The sequence below is a fragment of the Polypterus senegalus genome, chromosome 13 (assembly GCF_016835505.1).
Source record: "Polypterus senegalus isolate Bchr_013 chromosome 13, ASM1683550v1, whole genome shotgun sequence".
NCBI classification, from domain to species: Eukaryota; Metazoa; Chordata; class Cladistia; order Polypteriformes; family Polypteridae; genus Polypterus; species Polypterus senegalus.
This window is the reverse complement of record NC_053166.1, coordinates 140,313,533-140,327,336: the sequence shown is the minus strand read 5'-3', so window position 1 is coordinate 140,327,336 and position 13,804 is coordinate 140,313,533. Positions and strand designations below refer to the sequence as shown.

Here is a 13,804-nt window from a genome sequence, read left to right as displayed (position 1 = left end):
TCAGGAGTGGGGAGGAGGAGGAGTACAGAAAGTTAATCAAAGACTTTGTTAAATGGTGCGAATCAAACCACTTACACCTTAACGCCAGCAAGACCAAGGAGCTGGTGGTGGATTTTAGGAGGCCCAGGCCCCTCATGGACCCTGTGATCATCAGAGGTGACTGTGTGCAGAGAGTGCAGACCTATAAATATCTGGGAGTGCAGCTGGATGACAAATTGGACTGGACTGCCAATACTGATGCTCTATGTAAGAAAGCTCAGAGCAGACTATACTTTCTGAGAAGGTTGGCATCCTTCAACATCTGCAGTAAGATGCTGCAGATGTTCTACCAGACGGTTGTGGCCAGTGCCCTCTTCTACGCGGTGGTGTGCTGGGGTGGCAGCATAAAGATGAAAGACGCCTCACGCCTGGACAAACTTGTTAAGAAGGCAGGCTCCATTGTAGGATTAAAGTTGGACAGTTTAACATCTGTGGCAGAGCGACGGGCACTAAGCACACTCCTGTCAATCATGAATAATCCACTTAACAGTGTCATCTCCAGACAGAGGAGTAGCTTCAGTGACAGACTTCTGTCACTGTCCTGTTCCACTGACAGACTGAGGAGATCGTTCCTTCCCCACACTATGCGACTCTTCAATTCCACCCGGGGGAGTAAATGCTAACATTAATTTTATTTTAATTCATTTCATTTTTATTACTATTTAATTTAATATTGTTTCTTTGTATCAGTATACTGCTGGTGGATTATGTGAATTTCCCCTTGGGATTAATAAAGTATCTATCTATCTATCTATCTATCTATCTATCTATTTAAATGAACTGTCATTCAGTTGTTCACGACACAGGACTACCAGGTAGTGTAAAGTACCAGGTTTAGTCTATTAGTGTATTTCACATTATGCATTAAAATGGAAATGGCACAGAGAGTGTAGCTTTGGCACCTCCACCACTACTCTTGGATCTCCAGGTAGACTGGCATCTTTCTGCAGCTTGTATGTTCCAGTTTTTCCACTCAGACCAAAGACATGCTTTAAAGTGTATGTGCCAAGGGATGAACTGACCACCTATTCAGCACTAGTTCCTGCCTTGAGCCCTTTATGCTAGGATTATCTTGGGGGTATTCTGTGAATGAATAAATGGGTTTTGGAAAGTCAACAGTTGTCTGTCAGATTAATTTCTCTAATGGTAACATAGGATGACATTTATATAACATCTTCAACTTGCTTAATTCAATTAAGAGTGTGAGGAGCCAGATTCTACCCTGGCAGCCCTGGGCAAAGGGCAGGAAGTCACACTGGATGGTATGCCAGTCCATCACTGTACTCACTCACACAAACACGGAGAATTTGGAATCAACAGTCAACCGCACATACATGTTCCTTGAGGCATGTGGAGAGAAAGAATGGTATTTGCAGTAAAACCTATAACTACAAAAGCAGACCATGCAAAGTCCACACAGACTTAAGATTATGCATACATTATTTCAGAGAAGGGTGCATGTTGCCTAATTCAGGTCTTCAAAATTCTCAAAGGCATCAGTAAAGCTGACCCAGCAAAATTTGATGAATTACGTAGTGAATTATGTACTTGATGACATGAGGAAAAATTAAGGGGTATTGCATTTATAACTGAAGCCATGAAGCACTTGTTCACACAAAGAGTTGTGGGAATCTGAAACAAACTACTAAAACATGTAGTCTTAAATATTGGCAACTTTTAAAAAACACCATAATGAGATATTGAAACTAGCTAACTAAATGAGCATGAAGGGCTGAAAGGTCATCCCTCGTTTGTCAAAACTTCTTATGTAAATTTAATGGGAAAGGACTTGCCTGTTCTTTGACTACTGAAGAAACATATTACAATAACTCATTTTCTGAAACGGTTTAATCCAATTCAGATACACAGATCATGTCATTAGAGCCTGTCCCGACAGCTTTAATCCTGCCGCGGTGTTCATAACGGATGAATATTTATTTCCAGCGTACAGTATATATGAGTCATTCTTATGCTAATGTACCCTTAATTTAAAAAGGAAGTTTTTATATAATTTTTAAAATTAAATTGAACAGAAACTATCAACAGTAATTATTATAAAAATAACCCTTTTTCAATTTGTCAGTTTTTGGAACAGGCTTTTCCCAATAAAGGGTTGGAGTAAAAAATGTATTAGTTCATCCAACCCAACTTTTGAACCTGCTTTTTTCTACACCAGCATAAGGAGAAGCCAGTGCCCAAAGTGTGGTTACACAGATAAAGTGTAAATGCAACCTAAAGAAAGAAAATTTTTAATTAGTTAAACGCTACCTAGAAGCTTGCGACTTTAAGACAGGAATTCGTTTGTGATTGACACGTCCGTTCACCAATGACCTTACGAGTAAGGCACAGCTCTCGCCCAATTAGGCGAACGTTCCAAACACAGTGAAGGTGGGAAACGTACAAGTCCTTGAACTGTGTATACATCGATTATTATGGTAACCTTACGATGAACAGGTATCGATCGCCTATTTGCATTTCTATTCGTCTGTATCATGACAACTCACATTTTAATCTGTGCAAGATAAATGAATGCCCGAAAAGGAAAAGTTATACTGCATGTGGGCAACGCGTGGACGTACGCAAGCAATCCGGAATCTTAAGCCCCCTTCAAAAACTCGAGACCACTAAAAGGACTTATTGCGACGACAGGAGTGAAGTAAGAGTCCGCTTTGCGCCCAGTCCTACAGGTAAGTGTCTACTGCCTTTTCACGCTACGTAACTGTACAATATCCAACACTTTCGCCTGAGCCGTCACCCCGGCTGATGTCAGTACACACTCACTTGTATTAAGGATATCCCTCCGCTACGGCACGTAAAAGGAGCCAAAAAGACTAAAGAGTATGTATGGCTTGCTGTGGACAATCTGCAGAATTGAGAGTAGCAGAGCCCTTCGCTTGTTCAGTGGAATTGTTCAAAGTATTTGTAGGTCTATTGATGCTTTGGTAATTATTTCTTTTTGGCACTTGATTTGATCCGTGCAGCTCAGTTTAAACCTTTTTTGCATATGTGTTAGGTGCTCTTAAGAGTTTCATGTTGGGTGACATAAGTGAATCCAATGTCATTATTTGATATCCTGTCTTTCACGTAGAACACAACAAACATTTTAACATTAATAATTCAATGCAGCTTGTATATTTTTAGATTTTAATTGCCGACAAGCGAGACCAATGATTTAGGGTTACACAAATAAAGATAAATAATGCTTTATGGGTGTCCAAGTAATAAGTTCTTTACATAGACAGAAATTTACAAGTTGCTGTGCACACAGACATTTTGCAGAGCAGTAACCATAACACAAATGTCAATACACAACTGCAGTTTGCAGTACTGTTCACACAACTTGAATATACAGTACTAGCCAACCCGTGGCGTACCATACACCGTATAATCAGGCCGGTTTTTTAATGATTTTTAATCAGAGGGAGAAAATTAACATTTGAAAAATCGGTAATGTAATAAATCAGCAAGAAAAGCAACATTGTAACAATGCACGGAACGAACCAACACACAATCGTCCGTGACTGAAAACTGGTGGACCGCCATTGCGCCCTGCCTGCTCATGTGCCCACCTCCAACTCGTCACTTGAGTCGTTGTCGTCTTTGCACAGTCCACATGCACCTGTGACTCACGTAGACTTTTCATTGCTCTGTTCGGTTTTGGCTGCTTTTCTATATATAATCCACCAAGACACCCGACCACGGTAGTAGCGCGAATTGCTGTATGTAGCGTGTAAAACAGTTTGCTATGGTGCACGCGGTCGTGCTTCGTAACCGAAAACCCGGTTTTTAAAGACTGCTTACTTTATTGTGTTTTAACCTCAGTTGTAAAGGATTGTTTTAAGGATCCCATGCGATACACCTCACAAACTGTTTTACACGCTGCATATGGCGATTCACCTCCGCGAGAAACATGCCTCAATGAACAGTCAACATGGCTCGGAGTTGCATGTGGCCTCTACAACAGACGAATATAAATGACGCCGTTTTTTCTGTGTCGTCGTGTCCGAGTTGGTGGGCGTGGCTCTGCGAGTTGTCGTATCCAATGGTCTTGGAGTTGGTGGCTTTTTCCTGCGTGCGCCGTAAGTGTCTTACTTGTCAGCGGCTTAGTGAATCCACGCCCCTTCCAGCATGCTTTCCATGGGTGTCTTGCCTTAGTGAATTATATATATAGAGATACTAACTGAGCAAATTGTTAATAAACACTAGAAAACCTCATTTTACTGTCAAAACAGCCTCAGTTCTTCATAGCATGTATTCCACAAAATGTTGTAAACATTCCTTCGAGATTCAAGTCCGTGGTGACATAATTACATCAAACAATTTCTGCTGGTTTGCCAACTGCTGCAAATGTCCCTTTTTGCCACATCCCAGCCACATCCCAAAGGTGCTTTACTGGATTCCGATTCAGTGATTGGGAAGACCAATGAAGAACAAACACTGAACTCATTGTCATGTTTATGAAACCAATTTTGGATGACTTTCGCTTTGTGACATGGCACAAGGTAAATTGTGGACATGTAGGGATACACATGGTCAGCAACAATACTCAAACAGGCCATGACATTCAAGCAGTGATTGAGTGGTGTTATCTGGCCTGAAGTGTGTCAAGAAAACATTCCTCACACAATTACATCACTACGACCAGCCTGGAATGTTGTTATGAGGCAGGATGGGGTGCATGGATTCATACTGTGGGTACTAAAATCTGATTCTACCATCTGTGCACCTCCGCAGAAATCAACATTCTTCAAACCAGGCTGAGTTTTTCCAGTTTTTAGCTTTGCAATGTTGTTGAGCCTGTGCCCACTGCAACCTCAGCTTTCAGTTCTTGGCTGACAGGATTGGAACCCAATGCGATCTTCTGCTGTTGTAGCCAATACACTTCAAGGTTCTCATGTTGTGGATTTTAAGATGCTTTTCTGCTCCCTATTGTGGTACAGAGTGGTTGTCTGTAATGCCTTTTTGTCAGCTCAAACCAGTCTATGGATTGTCATCTCTGACCTCTCTAATCAATAAGGCACTCCCATCCACAGACATGACGCTTCCTGGATGTTTTTTTGTTTCTCAGACCATTCTGAGTAAACTCTAGAGACTGTTGTACTTGAAAATCCCAGGAGATTAGCAGTTACAGAAATACGTGAACCAGCCTATCTGTCACCAACAGTAATGCCACAGTCAAAACCACTGAGATCACATTTTTTCCCCATTCTGGTGTTTGATGAGAACATTAACTGAGGCTCTTGATGTCTGTTTGCATTGTGGTGCTGCCATCTGATTGGCTGATTAGACAATTGCATGGATAAGCAGGTGTTCCTAATAATATGTTCAGTGAGTGTTAACTGAACAATGCGTGGTTTCCCTAAAGACATTTTGTGCTTGTGTCATTATGTCTGTTTTAACTGTCTGTGGTGTAAACAGGCGTAATGCCTGTGGCCAGAAGGTTGCAAGCATAAAAAGAACCACAGTGGTAGCACACCATGGTACAATAAGCAAGTGGATAAAGGTCAGACAGAACAATTGATTACTATTCCTGATAGCCTGTAATTTTACCACCATCCATTTTTATGCCACTGACTTTATTTAATTTAGAAATTGTTTGGTGGTATCGATTACTTTCCTGATCAGTTTGTTGTGGCCTGAGGTGTCCCCTGGGCTGGTCTTACTGTTCCACCAAGACCGTATACTATTTCTAGCAGCTTGTCATGCAAATACCTGAGCTTCCTCTAAGTGAAAAACCTCCCTTAGCTCTTTATTGTACTCAAAGTCTAATTTGTCAATCCAATTCAGTCTGCTATTCAGATGGACCTCAATATATGGTTTGCATTTCAAATCTAACCAAACGTTTACCTCTGACCAGGATTCCTTCATCTGGGAGGACTCCGCACTGCCCTTTACAATTATATATTTGCTCAGAAGCATGGAGGAGCTTTCATATTAAGGCTGGAAGATACAGACCAGAGTCGACTTGTGCCAGGTGCTGCAGAACGAATTGAGGATATGCTGGAATGGGCAGGTAAGTTATTCTGACTTTTTTTAAATTGACATATAATTTTATAGTGTACATAATATTTGGCAAATTATATAATTCAGATAAACGTTTTTTGCCTTTGTCAGTTATTTTAATTTCCAGAATTACCTTTGAACATGGAATGAGATCGGAAAAAAACGCAACTTTAATGCACCAGCATAAGCACAGTAATCAAGCAGTTTGTGATAGCAGATATGTTTGTAGTTTTCCTCCTCATCTTATCCTGGGCATCACAAATTCAACTACCCATCCATTTTAAAAGCAAAGTGTTGCAAAGGAAACATTCTTTCAGTAGTATTTACTATAAAAAGTGGTTCCATCCATTATCTAAGCTTGTTGTTTTCAGTGTATGTTTGTAAAATACAGTTATGATGAAAAAGGTAATCAGTTCGTCTGCTCATTCATTTACTACACACATAGGCATACCGGTTCATACCCGGCCAATTTAGATTTACCAGTCAATCTCTTCAGTCTGCCTCCCTAGGCCATCTTCAGTTTGCCTACCGCTCAAACAGGTCAACTGAGGATGCCATATGCTCTGCCCTTCACCTCTCCCTGACACATCTGGATAAAAAAGACACATATGTCAGGATGCTATTCATAGACTTTAGCTCCGCCTTCAACACAATCATCCCTCAAAAGCTGGTTGTAAAACTGAGCAGGTTGGGCCTGAGCACCACCCTTTGCAATTGGATCCTGGTCTTCTTGATAGAGATGCCCCAGTCAGTTCGGATGGGCTGCAACACTTCCAGCATCATCACACTGAGCACTGGAGCATTGCAGGGCTGCATCCTTAGTCCACTGCTTTTCACCCTGCTGACTCACGACTGCAGAGCCACGCGCAACACCAACCACATCATCAAGTTTGCGGATGATACAACGGTGCTAGGTCTGATAAGCAGGGATGATGAAACAGCATACAGAGATGAGGTGGAACGGCTGTCCGCATGCTTTGAACATAACAATCTATCTCTCAAAGTCGACAAGACAAAAGAGATAATTGTGGACTTCAGAAAATCACATCCTGCCCACATCCCATTCAGCATCAACGGTTTAGATGTGGAGACTGTTAGGAGTACCAAGTTCCTCGGTGAGCACATAACTGAGAAACTTACGTGGACGCGTAACACCTCATCACTAATCAAGAAAGCCCAGCAGAGACTGCACTTCCTGAGGAGGCTGAAGCGAACAAGACTTCCCCCTTCCATCCTCACCACGTTCTACAGAGGCACCATTGAGAGTGTTCTGACCAGCTGCCTCACTGTCTGGTATGGCAACTGCAACATATCTGACCGAAAACGCCTGCAAAGGATAGTGAAGACAGCGGAGAACATTATTGGAGTGCCTCTTCCTTCACTACAGGACATACAGTGCATCCGGAAAGTATTCACAGCACATCACTTTTTCCTCATTTTGTTATGTTACAGCCTTATTCCAAAATGGATTAAATTAATTTTTTTCCTCAGAATTCTACACACAACATCCTATAATGACAACGTGAAAAAAGTTTACTTGAGGTTTTTGCAAATTTATTAAAAATAAAAAAACTGAGAAATCACATGTACATAAGTATTCACAGCCTTTGCTCAATACTTTGTCGATGCACCTTTGGCAGCAATTACAGCCTCAAGTCTTTTTGAATATGATGCCACAAGCTTAGCACACCTATCCTTGGCCAGTTTCACCCATTCCTCTTTGCAGCACCTCTCAAGATCCATCAGGTTGGATGGGAAGTGTCGGTGCACAGCCATTTTAAGATCTCTCCAGAGATGTTCAATCGGATTCAAGTCTGGGCTCTGGCTGGGCCACTCAAGGACATTCACAGAGTTGTCCTGAAGCCACTCCTTTGATATCTTGGCTGTGTGCTTAGGGTCGTTGTCCTGCTGAAAGATGAACTGTCTCCTCACTCTGAGGTCAAGAGCACTCTGGAGCAGGTTTTCATCCAGGATGTCTCTGTACATTGCTGCAGTCATCTTTCCCTTTATCCTGACTAGTCTCCCAGTTCCTGCCACTGAAAAACATCCCCACAGCAGGATGCTGCCACCACCATGCTACACTGTAGGGATGGTATTGGCCTGGTGATGAGTGGTGCCTGGTTTCCTCGAAACGTGACGACTGGCATTCACACCAAAGAGTTCAATCTTTGTCTCATCAGACCAGAGAATTTTGTTTCTCATGGTCTGAGAGTCCTTCAGATGCCTTTTGGCAAACTCCAGGTGGGCTGCCATGTGCCTTTTACTATGTGCCTGCCACTGTGCTCATTGGGATCTTCAAAGCAGCAGAAATGTTTCTGTAACTTTCCCCAGATTTGTGCCTCGAGACAATCCTGTCTCGGAGGTCTACAGACAATTCCTTTGACTTCATGCTTGGTTTGTGCTCTGACATGAACTGTCAACTGTGGGACCTTCTATAGACAGGTGTGTGCCTTTCCAAATCATGTCACATCAACTGAATTTACCACAGGTGGACTCAAATTAAGCTGCAGAAACATCTCAAGGATGATCAGGGGAAACAGGATGCACCTGAGCTCAATTTTGAGCTTCATGGCAAAGGTTGTGAATACTTATGTACACGTGCTTTCTCAATTTTTTTATTTTTAATAAATTTGCAAAAATCTCAAATAAACTTTTTTCATGTCATTATGGAGGGTTGTGTGTAGAATTTTGAGGAAAAAAATTAATCCATTTTGGAATAAGGCTATAACATAACAAAATGTGGAAAAAGTGATGCACTGTGAATACTTTCCGGATGCACTGTATTTTACAAACGCAGTGTCCACAAGGCCTGCAGCATTGTGCAGAACCCCTTACACCCCTCACATGGACAGCCATCCAAGAGAAGATACTGCAGCACTACAGCAAGATCTGCCAGGCTGCAGGAAAGCTTTTACCCTCAAGCTGTCAGACTCCTTAACACAAAGCTGCCCCCTGGGATCTCCCACACTACCTCAACCACCTCTAAAAACAGAACTTTTATACATGCAAGCCACTTTCCTGTAAAGACGAGTGGGCATGTAGAAAAGAACTGAAAATCTTATACTGACCTTTAAGTTTTTTGTATACTGCACTTTGACATTCTTTGATATCCTTCTGCTGTAAAACATTCTGACCTCTCATTGTTTTCACATGTCTTAAACAACTATTATCATACACTGATAATTTCTGTATTATCTCTGCCTATTATTTATTTATTATATCACATATTTATTGACTGTATTTATGTATCTAGATTGCATAATACCATACATTCCATCAATCTTGTCTTTGCACAATGTCTTTTTTGTGTTTTAATTTTAAATTTAAATTTTAATTCTGTTTTTAATTTAATTTTAATTTTTTATTTGCACTTCATGTTGTTACACTGTGGACCCTGAGCTTCGCAATTTCATCTGTCTTTATACTTGTATATGGTTGAGATGACAATAAAGTTCGCTTTCACTTTTGACTTTGAAACTGGAGTACATAGGGTAGACCCTTGTGCACACGGGCAGAGCATGAAAATCCAACACAGACAAAACAGTCACAGGTGGAAAAAAGAATTCACGGCCATGGGAGCTGTAAGGCTGCATTTCTAACCACTGTCAGTATGCTAGAGTTAAATGCAGCTACAAAATATCAAAATATGGAGAAAGAAAGTGAAAAGTATTTTTAAGGAAAGTTAAGCGTTTATGTGAAACTGGAAGCAGTATTTTTTCAATGAGCACTTCTCTCTTGTTTAGCACCTGTTCGGTGTTCAGGTCCCTATTTTACATCTGACACTTCATGGATAGGTTTCTGCTTCACACAACCCTAAGACTGGATTACATGGGTCCAGTAAAAAGACAGAAGTGACTGGGGTAATTAAATTTAAATCCAAAGTTAAAACTAAATTTGGCACTGAAGTCTGCCTACAGATCACAGGTCCAGTATACAAGGCCGTAAAAGTATAACCTCCATAAATTTGTAATACTTCTTTGGAAATGATATACTCCATTTTTTTGCTATTATCAAACTATTTTTGCATCACTTTGATCTCATTTAGAGTAGGACAAGCTGCCCAACATGGCTTCAAGACAAGTAACTGTTTAGTCTACTTGCATGAATGAAACTTTACTCCACAGGTCCATGTATGTGATTCTTCCTTTTTTATGCATGACAGGTGTGCTACCTGATGAAAGTCCCCGCAGAGGTGGACCCTTTGGCCCTTATCTGCAGTCTCAGCGCCTGGATCTGTATGAAGATGTTGCAAAGCATTTAGTGGAGAAAGGGGCTGCTTATTACTGTTTTTGCAGTCCACAGAGGCTAGAATTGCTTAAGAAGGAAGCACTCCGAAACAGACAAACACCAAGGTTAGTTGGGCATTTATTAATACTGCACACTAGGTTTTAGTCAGGAATGATGTGTGGAAAAAAGTACACAATGATAAATGATAAACTAGGTTTACACCATATCGAGTTGCTCAAATTGCTTAAATGATAATAAGGAGGCACCTCATAGAGATGAATTACTTAAACTGCTTATTTGCTACGCATGCATTTCTTTACATTTGATAAGTGTTAACATTCCATTTGAGGTGAATCTTTGGAATTTGCTCTATGTAACCAAGTGTGGAAATGTTGCCAAGGCCGCAGAAATATTGGACAGATGAAAGAATAAAAACAGAATATAAACATAGAAAGTCTATTACTTCTTTCTGTAGCTGTGCTTAATCCAAGTTTATAATTGCAGAGGGCTGAAGTTTAGGCCAGCGACACTGGGTACATGCCAGAAACTAGCCCAGGACAGGGTGTAAGTCCATTTGTGGCCCACACTTGCATTCACACGGACACCTATTAGGACAATTTAAAGTCACTAGGGTTAGTGCTAGTACCTCAAAGCTGAAGATGAAAGGGTTGAATTGTAGCCTGGGCATGGTAGGTAGAGTTCTCCTTATGTACATTTAGTTTATTTATTTTCCTGCTTCCCAGAAATGCACATATTAGGTTAATAAATGATTTAATGTTTTTTAACATGACTAGAAATAAACTGATGTTCCATTCAGGGTTTGGTGTTTGCAAAGTCCCTGAAGCTACTGAAGTAAGCTCTGGCCCCCTGTGACTAAGTAGTGCATTCAGCCTGTTTAAAAAAAGAAATGAGAAAATATTACCTCTATGTATTTTTGTCATATTCTGGTCCAGGTATGTTGCCTTCTTTCTTTTAGCTGTTACAGAGTAGACAGGAAGATGAGCCAAAGTCAACAAAATTATCAGGTTGTAAAGCAACTGAATCTAATACTCAACTCACTGTCCCCTTTGTATCTACCTAAAACAAATAACTGGTTGCATGGAAGCAAAGTGTGAGTCATATGGATACATTTTTTCAACTCTAACTGTACCTGTTTAGGGCCTATAAATTGGATGCTAATTCATTCATTTTGATCAAATCGTATTGAACTGGAAGAGAGCATTATCAAAGGTTTTCTTATTGCTCCCAATACTGACAGTTTCCTGCATCTCAGATTGTATAGTTTTGTTTACTTATATTTCAGTTATTACCTTTGGATTGTAAAAGAACCGGCAGAAAAATAAATATAAAGGGTTGACAAACCAGCTGCTTTTGTATTTATTTGGTGCACAATGCAAGCTGGAATTTCACAGATAAACCACAACTAAATGGCAAGAAGCCACTGTTGCCATCATTGTCATTGCTGCTTCATTGTCTCTCTCTCTCTCTTGCTCTTAGATTCTCAAAAGGACTTTTCTAGTCCTCTTTTCCACAAATGTCAGCTAACTAATTACTAGAGGAAGAGACACATTTTATAATGTTGAGCTAGTAGGCAGAAATAGGTTCTGTTGTATTTCAGTCAGGGTTCTTTTCATGTCTGGAGTTCAAATGCCGTTATGTCCATTTTGTTTATTGTTTATGTTACCATTGTTAATTATTTATTTAATAGTATTTACCTTCAATCTGGATCACAATGGTTCTCATTAGCAGTTTCTCTATGGAGAGTGCAATAGAGGAACATCTGTGCTTGGCTGTACAGAGACTACCCGTGAGAACTGCAAGCGGAGTGCTTTGTGGTGATTTCAGATGAGTCTTGTCTCACAACCAGTGCTTACCTTTCTTTGCAGCACACCCACTACAATCCACCCATCCAATGCAATGCAAATTCTGCTAATTCTACTAAGTGTTTTGTTATGTTATCACAGCACGATTCATCCTGGGATGCACATTTTGCACTGTGGTAGCTGCTGTTGACCAGTCACTATAAAGGCTCAGAAGCAGTTTCTCAATAGCCAGAACAATAGAAAAACCTATTTTCTTAGTTATGCAGGGACTGCCTATAAGCACTGCAAGCAGAGATCTTCCTGGTGTCATCAGCTGTGTTTTGTCTCTCACTCAGCACCCACCTTTCTGCGTAGCACCCACTCTACACTCCACCTGCCCATGTTACAAATTCTCCCGACTATGCCATGTGTTTTGTTGTAGAATCACACCACAATCTATCTCAGGTTAAAATCTGCACTGTGGTAACTGTTGGTGGGAAGATGCCAGCTTGCAACATCTGGAATGCAAAGGTCCTAAGAAGCACTTCACCACTGTCATGCCTGCCCTAATTATTTTGCTTTATGTTATTTTAACATATCATGTCATTTTTTTGTATACCAATGATAAAATAATTGTATCTGATGACTGTTCAAGTGTTAAGTTCCAGAAACCTGTGGTAGCAGAATGGTTTTTTTTTTAATTTTTTATCCAGGTATGATAACCGGTGCAGACATCTTACACCTCAGCAAGTTGAGAGCAAGCTTGCACAGAAGCAGGCACCTGTAATTCGATTCCGCCTAGAAGATGGAGTTGAACCCTTTGAGGACCTGGTTTATGGGTGGACCAAACATGAAGTTTCCAAAGTTGAAGGGGATCCAGTGATTCTCAAAACAGATGGTTTCCCTACATATCATTTGGCAAACGTTGTTGATGACCACCACATGAAGGTCAGTCACGTCCTGCGTGGCACTGAGTGGCTCATTTCAACTTCTAAGCACTTGCTAATGTATAAAGCCTTAGGATGGAAACCTCCCATATTTGGACATCTTCCTCTACTCTTGAACAAAGATGGCAGCAAGCTTTCAAAAAGACAGGGTGATATCTTTCTTGAGCACTTTGCTAAACATGGTTACCTTCCTGAAGCTTTGCTGGATATTGTTACCAACTGTGGGTCTGGGTTTATAGGTAAGGTATTTTCTTTTTTCTCATTAGAATTGAAATATATTCTCAAATGGCAGAATGTTGTTTTATTTTCCCCTATCCGGTACGTTTGCAATCTTAACATAAAATATGGTAAGATTTCACAGTACCAACAATAAAGTTTATACAGAAGCTGTTTGCTTTTCAATTATATAACATGCATCCAACAGTATGGTCTTATTAAAAATAATCACAGGTGCAACATCAAAATGCAATGCAGTCCATTAATCATTATGGTTTGTCTCATTTTGTGAGCCCCCAAATACAACTTGGTTCCAAGTATGCCTGCACAGTAAAAGAGAATCCTGTTCTTTATTTGTGATTTTTATTCCATTTGTTCTAGAAAATCGAGCTGGAAGAACATTGCGTGAACTTATTTCAGAATTTGATGTGACCAGAATAACAACACACTCAGCCCTCATTGATCTTGAAAAGCTGCCAGAGTTTAATCGGTATGTTGACCTTATTCTGTTCTCATTTTGTTTTATTAGTCTTACTTGGTAGTTGCCCACCAAGACCCTCATGCTTTTTA

At 40.5% G+C, this 13,804-nt stretch overlaps 1 protein-coding gene across 1 annotated transcript in view; it reads left to right on the top strand.

Moving 5' to 3' along the window:
- The first annotated feature begins 2,411 nt into the window (after positions 1 to 2,411).
- Positions 2,412 to 13,804, top strand: part of ears2 (glutamyl-tRNA synthetase 2, mitochondrial) — a 32,783-nt gene continuing 21,390 nt past the window's right edge. The window contains exons 1-5 of the mRNA XM_039775141.1: positions 2,412 to 2,726; positions 5,897 to 6,052; positions 10,205 to 10,394; positions 12,785 to 13,257; positions 13,616 to 13,724. Of these exons, the coding sequence (XP_039631075.1) occupies positions 2,486 to 2,726; positions 5,897 to 6,052; positions 10,205 to 10,394; positions 12,785 to 13,257; positions 13,616 to 13,724 (1,169 nt within the window). The 5' untranslated portion in view covers positions 2,412 to 2,485. The remainder of the gene's footprint in view (positions 2,727 to 5,896; positions 6,053 to 10,204; positions 10,395 to 12,784; positions 13,258 to 13,615; positions 13,725 to 13,804) is intronic.